This window comes from Asterias amurensis, chromosome 3 (genome assembly GCF_032118995.1).
Source record: "Asterias amurensis chromosome 3, ASM3211899v1".
Classification (NCBI taxonomy): Eukaryota; Metazoa; Echinodermata; class Asteroidea; order Forcipulatida; family Asteriidae; genus Asterias; species Asterias amurensis.
This window is the reverse complement of record NC_092650.1, coordinates 2,850,548-2,863,958: the sequence shown is the minus strand read 5'-3', so window position 1 is coordinate 2,863,958 and position 13,411 is coordinate 2,850,548. Positions and strand designations below refer to the sequence as shown.

The window sequence follows — 13,411 nt, the reverse complement described above, 5'->3', positions numbered from 1 at the left end:
ATTTTCGTTAGGAAGTGCAGCCACAAAGGAACTTTGTTATTCATTCGATAAAGGTTGAAGAAAGAATCAATATCGGGAATCGAACAATCAATAATATCTTTGTTTTGTTCAGAAACGTGAATTAATTTGACTCATCGGACGAGAGAGGGCGCTGGTATTAACTTGCTAGTCGTGTTTCGAGGCGTTTTTGTTGACGGATATGGTCCCATGGCCAGATGATTATGGTAGCGATGAGATTCTCGAAATGCCAAGGTATGGGACACTGGAAACCAACCGTCTGTGTGAATGGAACGTCCCACAGACGACGAGCTCATGCTTGTTTCAGCGTGTAGGGAAGACTGTACCATTGGATAGACAGGGTAGAGTGAAAGATTTGCCGATGTGAGGGGAGGTAGAGGGATTCCATTCCATGCACTGATTCCTGTAAACAAATAAGAAACAGACAATATTAAAATGGAAATATAGATCATCATGATTTGACAATCTGTAATTGCAATCAAGAAAATCATTTGTTTGTGTCCAAATGTAATATTGGCGAACGCGCATCTGCTGTCATTATTTTCTAGTTTACAGCAATTTTGGACCCACTATACGGGTTATCACAAACTAAACTTTTACTCACTTCTTGAAAATTCGCCCATTGCTGTGGGAAACTGATTTGAAAATGAGGCGAAGGGAATTTCACTTGGTTCAACTGAATGGTGTGTCATTATAGCGCCACCAAGCGGTGACCCAAATCTGTCATCAAGTCCTTTGATGATACCACCGTCTTGTTGCCGAATGGGTGACCTGGCGTATGTATGCTCCTGAATGAGGGACTCCAGTCTCTCCCTGCTTTATGGTTCAAAACGAAAGAAAGTTTAAATGCACATATTTAAAAGGTTTAACAATCTAAGAAATATGGGATTTAAGGCATTTTTGATGGTAGCCAACATCTTGAAGTGGCCTTAGGCCTTGCCTGTGTCGCGACTTGGCTGAAAAAGAAAAAAAGTAAAAATGATTTGCGGTAACACCATCTGTCCTATTGCTTGGTAGATTATGTTCTTTTGACAATTTGTCTTGCTTTTTTTCTACTTCCTCCTGAGAACTGTGTCGCTTAGAAGCAGGGTATACTCTCGGTAATATTGTCAGAGACCAGAGTCCTCACTTGGTGTTTTCCCAAACATGGATGTGATAACAAAACCGTACAAATTTTGGCTCAACTATTGGTCATCGAAGTTATAAGAGAAGAATGCAAGAAGAAAAAACCCCACACTTTTTGCGCTTTCCGAATAGAACGGCTTCGGGCTTTACCTCTTTCTCGAAGCCATACACTACTTCAGAGGGAACCTTTTCTCCAACTGTTTTACAATGTCAACAGCTCTCCATAACTCTTTACTATTAGTAATGTCTTATAGTTATACTTTCTGGAGTAATTGCCGAAAGTTTATCCTCCTTTGAAAGGCAGTGGACACTGTTGGTAATTACTCAAAATAATGTTTTGCATAAAACCTTATACTTGGTAACGAGTAATGGAGAGCTTTGAATAGTATAAAACATTGTGAGAAACGGCTCCCTCTGAAGTAGTACTAGTAGTTTTCGAGAAAGAAGTAATTTACCACGAATTTGGTTTCGAGACCTCAGAATTAGATTTTGAGGTCTCGAAATCAAGCATCTGAAAGCACACAAATTCGTGTGACAAGGGCGATTTTTTATTTCATTTATATCTCGCAACTTCGACGACCAATTGAGCTCAAATTTTTACAGGTTTGTTATTTTATGCATGTTGAGATACACCAAGTGAGAAGACTGGTCTTTGACAATTACCAATAGTGTCTCGTGTCTCTAATGTGTTATTGTTTATTCATTCCAAAGGTTGGTATTCGAATTATCTGGAAATTTGCGCACTTAGAGGAGGTTTTAAGATTCGTGTAACTTCACCAGTCCCGACAAGATTATCTGACGTCCATTACTGCTGATTAAAGTTACAACTTTATAAAGAAGTCTAATGGGGTACACGATAACACAGATATTTGCTTCTACTAAAAGTGACATTCTATATTAAAGTCTTTAAAGGCACTGTACACGTTTGGTAATTTTCAAAGACCTTTGTTCTCACTTGGTGTATCCCATCATAAGCATAAATCAACAAGCCTGTGAAAATTTTGGCTCAATTGGTCATCGAAGTTGCGAGAAAATGATGAAAGAAAAAACACCCTTGTTGGAATAATTTTGTGTGCTTACAGATAGGAAAAACACTTCTAGCTAGAAGTCTTTTATTATTTAAGCGAGAAATTACCTCTTTCTCAAAAACTACGTTACTTCAGAGGGAGTCGTTTCCCACAATGAGTTATACTATCAACAGCTCTACAATGCTCGTTAACAAGTCAGTTTTTAAGTTTTAATATTTGTTTTGAGTAGTTACCAAACGTGTACCTTCCCTTTAAGAGATAAACCAAGCTAAAGTGACATTTCCAATTGACAAGGCATTCATTAAAGATTGGTTATGAAGAATGTATTAATTTGATCATTTTTATAAATAAAGTGACAGCATAGAGTCAACAAAATCCTAAAATGGAGTGCATTTTGGGGGAATACCTCTCAAAATCACTTAGTCTTGAAGAATCTCTGAAGCCCTTAGCGAATGGGTTGCTGTCAATCTTCAATCTTGTAATCTGTGGAAATAAACAAAATCTCAGTCCAAATAAAATAAAACCAGCCCCGAAACTAGAGAGTTAAATTTAAGGGGCAGAAAGCCCGGTTCACAAATTCTTAAAGATGCATCCCTGTGGATACATCTTTTGCTCTTTCCATTGTCCCTGTACTTTGTAGACAAAATTTCTTGTGGAGCACCCCTCCCCCTTGCACCCCCGTTTATGTCAATGCTTAGAACCTCACGATTCTTCATTTGTTATTGCTTTATCATCGACTAACATTTCATTTTTAAACTAATATTTGTTTTCATATTAGGAATAATACTAATACTTATACTAATACTAATACTAGACTCATCTGTTTTTCAAGAATTATTGTGAATTATTGCTTTTAAATTACCGTGTTTTTAATGGATACTTTTGATTTAATGGATAAGTTTGATTTTGTTTAAGATATTATTTACAACTTTGCAATTGAAACATATATTTTAATTTCTATCCTCCACTTTTACTTTTTTTCTCACCAATTGGTTCTGGTACGCAGTAACAGCAGTAAATACTGTCTCTGGAAATTCAAAGCTTCGCAATTCACTGCTGCTGAATGCTGCCAAAGAGGGCGGTGTTGGTATGCAACTTAGCTGCTCTGATGTCTTGGTGATGTGGACACGAGGTTGATATCGATGCATTGAGTTCAGTATAATCTGAAAGGAACACAAGTTAGAACAACACGAATCAGTGGTGTGGTCGATCACGGGACGACGTTGTTGCAGTCAATCAAATAGCAAAATGAGTTTTCCCTGCATATATAGAGAATAAGGGAAGGTACACGTTTGGTAATTACTCAAAACAAATATTAAAACTTAAAAACTGACTTGGTAACGAGCATTGGAGAGCTGTTGATAGTGTAAAACAATGTGGGAAACGACTCCCTCTGAAGTAATGTAGTTTTTAGAAAGAGGTAATTTCTCACTTAAATAATAAAATACTTCTAGCTAGAAGTCTTGTGTTCCTATCTGAAAGCACACAAATTCGTCCAACAAGGGTGTTTTTTTCTTTCATCATTTTCTCGCAACTGTTTTCACAGGTTTGTTATTTTATGCATATGATGGGATACACAAAGTAAGAAGACTGGTCTTTGACAATTACCAAACGTGTACCTTCCTTTAAAAATGCTTCACATATAAGTTGTCATTACAATCTATTGACAATGTTAACGTTCGTGCCTGTTAACTGACCAAAATGGTTTGTAAGTTAACTTAAAGGCACTGGACACCTTTGGTAATTGTCAAACACTAGTATTCTCATTTGGTACAACCCCAACAAATAAAAAATCTCTGCAAGACAAAAATGGAAACAAAAACACAATTGTTACACAAATGTGTGTGATTTCAAATGCCTAACAAAAGGCTTCGGGCCTGAGTGAGAAATTACCCCTTTCTAAAAAACTGCGTTACTTCGGGGAGCCGTTTCTCACCATGCTTTAAACTATCAACAGCTCTCCATGCTTGGTTACCATGTAATTTTTCATTCTAACAATTATTTGGATTAAATTACCAATAGTGCCTAGTACCTTTAAACACCTAGAGAGTAACGTATCTGTTGTTGATTGACTTAAAGGCACTGGACACTATTAATAATCACTCAAAAAAATGATAGCATAAAAAAATACTTGGTAACGAGCGATGGAGAGTTGATGATAGTGGACTATATTGTGAGAAACGGCTCCCTCTGAAGTACCAAAGCTTTTGAGAAAGTGGTAATTTCTCACTCAAATAATAACAGGCCTCAACTAAAGCCTTTTATTAATATGGATCTGAAAGCACTCACAGTAATGGAACAAGGGTGTTTTTTCTTTCATTTTTTCTTGTAAATTCGATGACCAGTTGAGCTCAAATTTTCACAGTTTTTTTTTTAAATTAATATGTTGAGATACACCAAGTGAGAAGACTGGCCTTTGACAATTACCAATAGTGTCTAGTGTCTTTAACTCATACCTCTAAAATTGTCGAGCGGAAATAATCAGTCAACAAGAAAAACGACTATATATTCTGGATATCCGGAAATGGCGACCACAGTGTCAACATAACTCTGTTTACAATTATTAAATTTCTGGGATAATAAATTGCAAGACGACTTTCTCTCACTGTGAACAATAATTTATGACTTTATACATTTTCCGATTCACACAGATGACTCTATCTACCAAGTACACTAAAATAATGTCTACATAGAGGGCGTAATCACTCATCACTCGGATATTTACGGCCGTCTCTCAAATTGCGGGTGACCTTTGACACCACCGCGAAAGTTAAAACAAGCAAAAGCGGGAATGATAGTGTAAGACGTCGTTAGGTTGGCGCGCATCTTGAATGAGAAATGACATTCTCGTCTGCTTCCAATAGGGAGTCTCAAGTACCCAAGGCGCCTAGGTTGTCAATAAGAAATGTCTTGTTAATGTGTCTTAAAGGCACTGGGCACGTTTTGGTAAATGTCAATGACCAGTATTCTCACTTGGTGTATCCCATTACACAAAAATAACAAACCTGTGAAAATTTTGGCTCATTCGGTCATCGAAGTTGCAAGCGAATAATGAAGAAAAAAAATACCCTTGTTGCATTACTTTGTGAGCTTTCAGATGCATAACAAAAGGCTTCGGCTGAAGTATTTTATTACTTGAGTGAGAAATTACCTCTTCGGCTGAAATATTTTACTATTTGAGTGAGAAATTTATACCTCTTTCTCAAAAACTACCTTACTTCAGAAGGAGCCGTTTTTCACAATGTGTTATACTACCAACAGCTCTCAATTGCTCGTTACCAAGTAAGACTCTTTGCTAACATTTATTTTGAGTAATTACCAACAGTGTCCACTGCCTTTAAACCAAGCCAATACCCTAGTCGGGTAATAGAACATTGAGACATTCCCATGAGCTGTCATCACCGTTGTGATTGAAGTATGGGTGTGCAATATTGAATGTAACGTCCAGACGACGGGAAGCTAGACCGACCGCTACTCTATGTGATATATGAACTGCTGAAGACGACACTGGAATTTATCACTGTGTATAAGTAATTACTCTACATGTTAAACATTGACAAGCTGTCAACATACCACATGGAATGGAGGGAGGAGTTTGTTGTCAAGAGAAATTCCATATTTCAACCACGTTGGTACCATTTATTTAAAGGAAATGAATGATCGACCAAGTTTTGTTGTTTTTACATTCTACCCCCCCCCCCTTTTATTTTTTGCTTAGAAGCCTAAAGCATTACGTCCGATGTTTCGTTTAAAGGCTCAGGGGTGGATTTCACAAAGGTAGTCCTAACTTAGGACTAGTCCTAGGCAATGCTATGAGATAGGACCAGTCCTAAGTTAGGATGAGTTACTGGTCCTAACTTTAAGGACCAGTCCTATCTCTTAGCATTGCCTAGGACTAGTCCTAAGTTAGGACTACCTTTGTGAAATTCACCCCTGGACGCCTTAGGTAATTGTCAAAGACCAGTATTCTAATTTTGTGTATCCCATTATATGCATGGAAAATATGTGGAAGTTTTGGCTCAATTGGTCGTAGATGTTGCATGGAAATAATTTAAGAAAAAAATTGTAGCTTCCGGCCTGAAATCTTTCTCAGATTCAAATATTGAGTGAGAATTTACCCCCTTCTCAACAAATAAGTTACTTCAAAGAGAGTCGTTTCTCACAATGTTTTATACTATCAACAGCTCTCCATTGCTCGTTACCAAGCAAGTTTTTTATGCTAATTTATATTTTAAGTTATTACCAATAGTGTCACGTGCCTTTAATTATTGATTCAATTAAGTCACGGCTATCCTTCAAAGCTTCAATTTAAGTGTGCAAAGCTGACAAAATCTAAATTCGTTGTTAAAAAGACAATTTTGTTTCTGTAACTTACATGACCGTGTTGATCCAGCTCATTATTGGTGAGTTTGACTTTCTCAAATGACACCATTTGCCTTTGAAGCTGGTCCCCAGTGAATGGTGAATCAGGGTGAATGTACAGCCTCGCGGGCAAAAGAGGGTCTGCTTTGCCGGCTACCAGCCAAGAAGATCTATGATACGCATATCTGGGGGGGGGGGGGGGTGAATGTGAAAAGTACGTGCAAAGTAAATAACGACACCGAAATAGATACGAACTAGACTGAGGCTTTTTTCGAAACCACGGCTTCGGTTGTGGATTCGGCTTCAGAAACCGTTCTCTCGTCTGATGAGCAAATACGCACAGCACGCGCAATTGTCAAAACTACCACAGGGCCAAGCTAGCCTGAAGCCGAAGCCGTCGTTTCGACAAGGGCAAACGTTAATGAGGAATACTTGCCAATATTCGGCTTTTAACAGTCAATGTTATCGTCATAATTTCTGTCTTTTGTTAGTTGTCTGTCCGTGCGTTCTTGTTTCCTGTTAATGGTATGTTTGTCTGTCCATTAGGCATCCCACCACGAGCCTCGGCTTCTAGATGATGCCTCCATACTTTATTAATATATTCTCTGCCTTGTATAAAGAGCTTTGTTTATTGGCTACTTCTTTATAAATTAGTGTTGTGGCTTTGTAATTTTTCAAGAAGTACGGAAATAAATGTGAGTTTGAATTGAATTGAATTGAAGAAAATGGTCAAGTAATAATCTAGCAATTGGTGGCTTTGTATCCTCTTACGCGAGGGAGGGGGTCAGGAAAAGTTGCCATTATTCGGCTTATAGTTTTTTATAAAGGGGGTGACAACCCATATGTCATTATTCGGCTAAACCTACCACATGGGTATCAAATAGCAAATTATAAGAGATGTTAAATGTGCATCGGGGATAAAGAATACTCATTTTGGTTTTAACCCATACACCGATCGATGTGTGTTCGGTTCGAATCCCACCCGAGTAACATGCCTGTGATATTTTCTTTCACAGGACCCGGGAGAGTACTGGGTAAACAGTGCTAACACACATCGGTGTATGGGTAGAAACCAAATTTAAAAAGTACATTTACCAGTATTCGACATATATACCCAGATAAAGGCCTCGCAAAATAACCAATTTGTCACCTACTCGGCTTTATTTTTTTTTTTTTAAAGGGGTGACGAAGTGTAACCCATTTGCCATTTTTCGGCTTTACCTACTTCAGGAGGTCACACAATTTTTGTCTTATTAATATTCGGCTTTTATCTACTTATAAATAGAGTAATTAAACAACCAATGAGTCATTAGTCGACTTATATCTTTTTTATAGAGCGGGCGACGAAATAATCAAGTGCCCTTTTTTCGGTTTGACCTTCTACAGGGGTAACAAAACAGTCCAGTTTCGGCTTATACATGTTTTCCTGTTTGTAATGGTGTGCCCAAAAACCCAAAGACATGTCTGATAGCTGTCACCAGCCCCCCCCCCCCCCTGCGTCCCTAGCTAAAAAGTGTTTAGACTAAAAATAAGAGAATGTTTTACCTGTATCTTTTGTTGTCCAGTGGTACAATGTCCAGCATGACAACGTAGCGAGCGTCCGGACTTAGACCATTAAAGGAAACACGGACGGTGGGAAACATTCGCCTGAAAAGTCACAATATTCAGATCATTCTTAAAAACTTCTAAAAGTCTTGGAAGCTTTGAATGGTAGGAGTGTGTGTGGTTTACGGTATAGCACCAGGCGTTTGATTTATTCTGAGAAGGACGATGGTTGACAACTCAACGTTTCGATCAGTATGCTCTGATCGTCTCCAGGAGAACAATCTTGTCAGGGATAAATTGAATTGTAAATAATGTTATTGTTGTTTATCTGCAATTGGAACGAAACATTACTATTGTGTCTTTAATACAATAGCTTGTCCCATTTTCCATCGAGCTGTTTAAGCACAAGAGGTAGCTAAGCACACAAACCTATGTTTAACGGAATTAGGTTACCAGCCAAACTACCATGTGAAATGTAAATATTATGACTGGTATTCTGATCATGTTCTGCTTAGCAGACAATACTCTTAACCAACTTGCTGCTTAGGAAGCTGTACGAAATTAGGCACTGGGGCCGATTTCACAAAGCAATCAGGCAAAACAATTGCAATACACATTGTCAGTTCTACCATAGTGATTTGTATTGTGACACCACACTTAACAACTGCAATTGATTTACAATTGATTGGAAATCAATCTCAGCTCTTTGTGAAACTGGCCCCTGGGAGTGATTTTTTTAAAGGCAGCGGACACTATTGGTAATCAAAGTAATTATTAGCATAAAACCTCACTTGGTAACGAGCAATGGAGAGCTGTTGATAGTAGTATAAAACATTGACAGAAACCGCTCCTTCTGAAGTAACGTAGTTTTCGAGAAAGAAGTAATTTTCCACGAATTTGATTTAGAAACCCCAGAATTAGATTTTGACGTCTCGAAATCAAGCATCTGAAAGCACACAACTTCGTGTCCTTGCTCTATGGTGTGAAAAGGGTATTTTTCTTTCATTATTGACTTCGACGACCAATTGAGTTGAAATTTTCACAGGTTTGTTGTTTTATGCATATGTTGAGATACACCAAGTGAGAAGACTGGTCTTTGACAAACACCAATTGTATCCAGTGTCTTTAAGTATACGAGGAAGAAAACGCGTACCTGCCAGTTTTCGTGATGATCATCTCAGTTCCAAGATCGTGGAATTTTTCCCAAAGCTCTTTGGTTTCTAGCCGGCACCTCACTGCCGCCATCTCGTACCGAGCATCCAACCCACTCTCCCCATCACCACAATGACTACCTGTGACATCTAGACTAGGTGAGACAGGCAACTGACCCGTGCAGTCGGTGTCTGTCGGACGAGGGGGTGGTGGGGCAAGGGAGAACGAAGGTCGGTGTGGTGGAGCGGTGGTGTTGCTGGCCGGACGGTCTCGACTCGACGACGGACTCGTTTTCTGCTGGCAACAGCTGAAAGATGACGCTGGCTGGAAATCTATGCATTGAGAATAATGGAAATAAATAAATAAGCCCACAATGTTTTTAACAGGTAAGATTGAAGAAAAGAGGTCGTAGACTTAAAGCCACGCAATGTCGCTATCAGAGAATATGTCTGTTTTTGTCTTTTGTGTCCAATGCTTTACCGGGGATTGCTTCCATTTCATTAACTCTGCCCTATAATCCTTCTATAATTATATGTCATTAGTGTGTTCTGTTCTCATGTAAATTATCATGTTGTATGATACCGGCACCTGATATGTTAACAGGAAGTAAATGTTCTATATTTGGTTTGTGGTAACACCATGTGTGTATCTACTTGCCAGGTTGAGTTTGTTCTTAGAGAACTGTCTTGCTTTATTCTACTGCCGCGGAGTAGATAATCGGAGGTTCGGGAGACTTCTCAGTTCTGAAATAAATGTTGTTGTTGAACTAATGTAAGTCGTCGCTTTAAAATATTCAAACTGATTGTATTGTGTTTTGTCCTCATTATAACAATTTGGTTTGCGGTAACACCATGTGTCTCCCTGTCAGGTAGTTTTTGCTACTCTACTGCCACGGAGTAGGTCTGAATTTGGGAGACTTCTCAATTCTGAAAAGAACTGTCCTGCTTTTTGGGCTATTACCTGGACGGAAGGTAAAGACAATCAGCCAGGACTACTAGTACTTTAGCTTTTAGGGGGTCTTTATTAACTTCATTACCGCAGGGTGAGTTCTTAAATTGGTCTCAACGTTTTGGAGTGAGTTCTTTATTCGTCTCACCGTTTCGGAGTGAGTTCTTTATTGGTCTAAACGTTTCGGAGTAAGTTCTTAAAGGGTGTATGTACTTTTTGTAGGACAACAACCACAATGTCCACATATTTACACTAAACTTACACAGTTTGAAGACAATGATAGTTGAAAGCTTCCCTGAAAATATTACGTGCTGAGGTGCTGTAGTTTTTGGGAAATGAGTAAAACAATGTCATGAAAATAGTTTTTAGTTTTTAGAATGTACAAACGTATTTTCATTACATTGTTTTACTCATTTCTCAAAAACAACAGCATCTCAGTAAGTAGTTTTTGAAGGGAAGCTTTCCACTAGCACAATCATTATCTTCAAACCCTGTAAGTTTAATGTAAATCTATGGACATTTTGAAAAAGTACCCGAATCCTTTAATTGCTCTCAATGTTTTGGAGTGAGTTCTTAATTGGTCTCTACGTTTCGGAGTGAGTTCTTAATTGGTCTAAACGTTTCAACTAGCTTGCTTTAGTCATCGTCAGGAGTAATATAATAAGTTTCACAGAGTATCTTATTTTGGAGTTATTGGGTGAACGCTCATATTTTGATAGTTCATTGACAATCAGATGAACAGCCACCGCGTGTAAATAAACGAAGGAGCAAGTGTTCGGATAAAACTAACAAACACTTAACTTGTTTTTAGAAAGAAGGGAGGGGGGGGGGCTGGTCTTGAAGGTTCTGTTTTGGTTGTTGAAACCAAGGACCATAAACAGCAAAGTACACCATGGTACACCAACCGCAAGACAACCCAGCCGATGAAATTGGTTCACTTAGGGATGTCAGCACCCACCCAACCAGCCAGGGTACACCCAAGTGGATTTCTAGTACCCGAAAAAAAGAACGGTCAACAAGGTTACACACTGCCCCTTAGCGGTTCACCAAAGCCCAAACAAAGGGTACTTCATGTCACCTAGGGGGGCAGAGTTTGACGATGTGATGCCCCTGAGCGAAAGGAGGCAAATTGGCCGAATCGAGAACTAACAATAAGTCATTATGTACATCGATGTGACCATAATTGCACTCTCATTGGATCCGGTAGCTATAGCTTGATTGATGTCCAACTCTCGGACAAACTCTTTTGCGTTTTGGAAACTTACAATTTGAAACTTTTGCCCACCCCTCTCTCTCTCTCTCTCTCTCAACTCTAATATAGACATAGGCATTTGCCCGTGGTTTCCTCCTCAAATAGTGTACCCCACTTGCCTCAAATAATACTAAAATAGATCGCAAAATGCTTCCATATTCAACATAAACTTGACAAAATGACAAGATAAAGATGTTAAAATCACTCATCATTTCGCACCCCTTTATGTCCAATTCTGTGACAAACTCTTTCGCGTTTTGGAAACTTACAACTTTTGCCTAAGACAATACTAAAATAGATCGCCAAAATGCTCCCATATTTAACCTAACTTTTGATAAAGTAACAAGATAATTAAATCAAAATTTTTTTGCACTCAGTAGTTCTATTTTGTCGTCGTTACACAAAACACTTATATATACAGGTACATGGTGTTTGGTTCTTGAGAACAGGGCCCAATTTCATCGAGCTGCTAAGCACAAAAATTTGCTTAGCATGGAAACTTCTTCCTTTATAAAAACAGGATTACCAACCAAATTTCCACGTGACTTTCAGGATAAGCAAAAAAACAGCTGAATACCGGTAACAAACAATATGCAACAAAAGGAAATTTTGTTAGTAATCCTGTTTTTATCAAGGAAGAAATTTCACGCTTAGCAAATTTTTGTGCTTAGCAGCTCTATGAAATTGGGCCCAGGTAAGGGAACTGTACTCTGAGTAAACCTACAAGGGCTGACCAACATGTACACATGTCTGGGATAGGCTTGAGAATACCTTTTACGCTATAGTATTTAATCACAATTTTCGGATTTTACCAAGGACAAACAAATCTTAAAGGGAAGGTACACGTTTGGTAATTAGTCAAAACAAATATTAACTTAAAAACTGACGTGGCAACGAGCATTGGAGAGCTGTTGATAGTATAAAACTTTGTGAGAAACAGCTCCCTCTGAAGTAGCAAAGGTTTTGAAATAGGGGTAATTTCTCACTAAAATAATAAGTCTTTTATTCCTATCTGAAAGCACACAAATTCGTCCAACAAGGGTGTTTTTTCTTTCATCATTTTCTCCCAACTCCGATGACCAATTGAGCTCAAATTTTCACAGGTTTGTTATTTTATTCATGTGTTGAGATACATCAAGTGAGAACACTGCTCTTTGACAATGACCAATGGTGTACCTTCCCTTTACATCAGTTATATAAAAAATGCCCGGCCTACTCAAGTGTTTCATTTAACTATAGTTGGTTCCGAAAGTTAAGCCGTAAGTAGTTTTTTCTCCGCGTTTAAAATGAAAGCACAGTTAACATTCTTGAGAAAATAAAACTAGCTGTTGCATTCTGCTAACCAACCAAAAGAATGTGTGCTATGAATGAAAGTTTATGGCCTGACGTTTCGACCCTAGCAGAGTCTTTCAATGAGCCTTTAGAAACACTCAGCTAGTGCAAAACGGCAGGCCATTGTTAAGTTAAACATCTTGTAAGTATGGTTGCCTCCTGGATGAATTGCAGCAATTGCAGCAAGACGAAAGGATGAATTGCAGCAAGACGAAAGTGGTATTTCCACATAATAATATTTGTTTACTCTGAAATAGCAGAAAGAGTTTCTAAGAAAGAAAAAAATAATTACCTGTGTTATTTAGTATTGCGTGATGCTCACCTTCAGTTGTGTCCGATCTTATGGTGTTACTTCTAGACATGAGCGAGTCGATGGAGAAAGCATTGGCCCGGCTAGAGAGCGCTGAGTTAGGCGGCTTGCTGGGTTGTCCCCGCTCCATGGTCCGAGAAAGTCCGGAAACAAAAGGCACAAACCACAAACTATCTTGATTGAGTCTTAACTCAAGAAATTGCTCATTCCGTTTGTAAAGAAGTTGTTGTCGCTTCAAAAATCGACAAACTTATTGTTCAGAATCAAGTTTCTGATAATTCAACCAAGTGTGTTGCAACTTGTAAATTACAATTTCAGATTAATTTTGATTTTAAATTG

The 13,411-nt window shown here is 38.4% G+C and overlaps 1 protein-coding gene across 3 annotated transcripts; it reads right to left on the bottom strand.

Annotated features, from left to right (window-relative positions):
• Window positions 1-21: 21 nt before the first annotated feature.
• Window positions 22-13,411, bottom strand: LOC139935084 (T-box transcription factor TBX20-like). 3 transcript variants are annotated; one of them, XM_071929539.1, is made up of 8 exons: window positions 13,055-13,411; window positions 9,232-9,562; window positions 8,079-8,180; window positions 6,547-6,718; window positions 3,158-3,334; window positions 2,578-2,654; window positions 623-834; window positions 22-421 (listed from the first exon to the last, which is right to left on the bottom strand). In XM_071929539.1, the coding sequence occupies exons 1-8, from the start codon at window positions 13,200-13,202 to the stop codon at window positions 132-134; spliced, it is 1,509 nt and encodes a 502-aa protein (XP_071785640.1). In that variant the 5' UTR covers window positions 13,203-13,411; the 3' UTR covers window positions 22-131. The 3 variants fall into 3 exon arrangements, with proteins under 3 accessions (XP_071785640.1, XP_071785641.1, XP_071785642.1); XM_071929540.1 differs by having other exon boundaries at window positions 623-831; XM_071929541.1 differs by having other exon boundaries at window positions 13,085-13,411.

Bases quoted from the DNA above. Each gene is read 5' to 3' on its own strand.
- LOC139935084 (XM_071929539.1), bottom strand. From the start codon at position 13,202: ATGGAGCGGGGACAACCCAGCAAGCCGCCTAACTCAGCGCTCTCTAGC. The intron at 6,719-8,078 runs GTAAAACATTCT...CCCCCCCCCCAG, and splicing joins CTGGACAACAAAAGATACAG to ATATGCGTATCATAGATCTT. The intron at 422-622 runs GTGAGTAAAAGT...ATTTGTTTACAG, and splicing joins AATGGGCGAATTTTCAAGAA to GAATCAGTGCATGGAATGGA.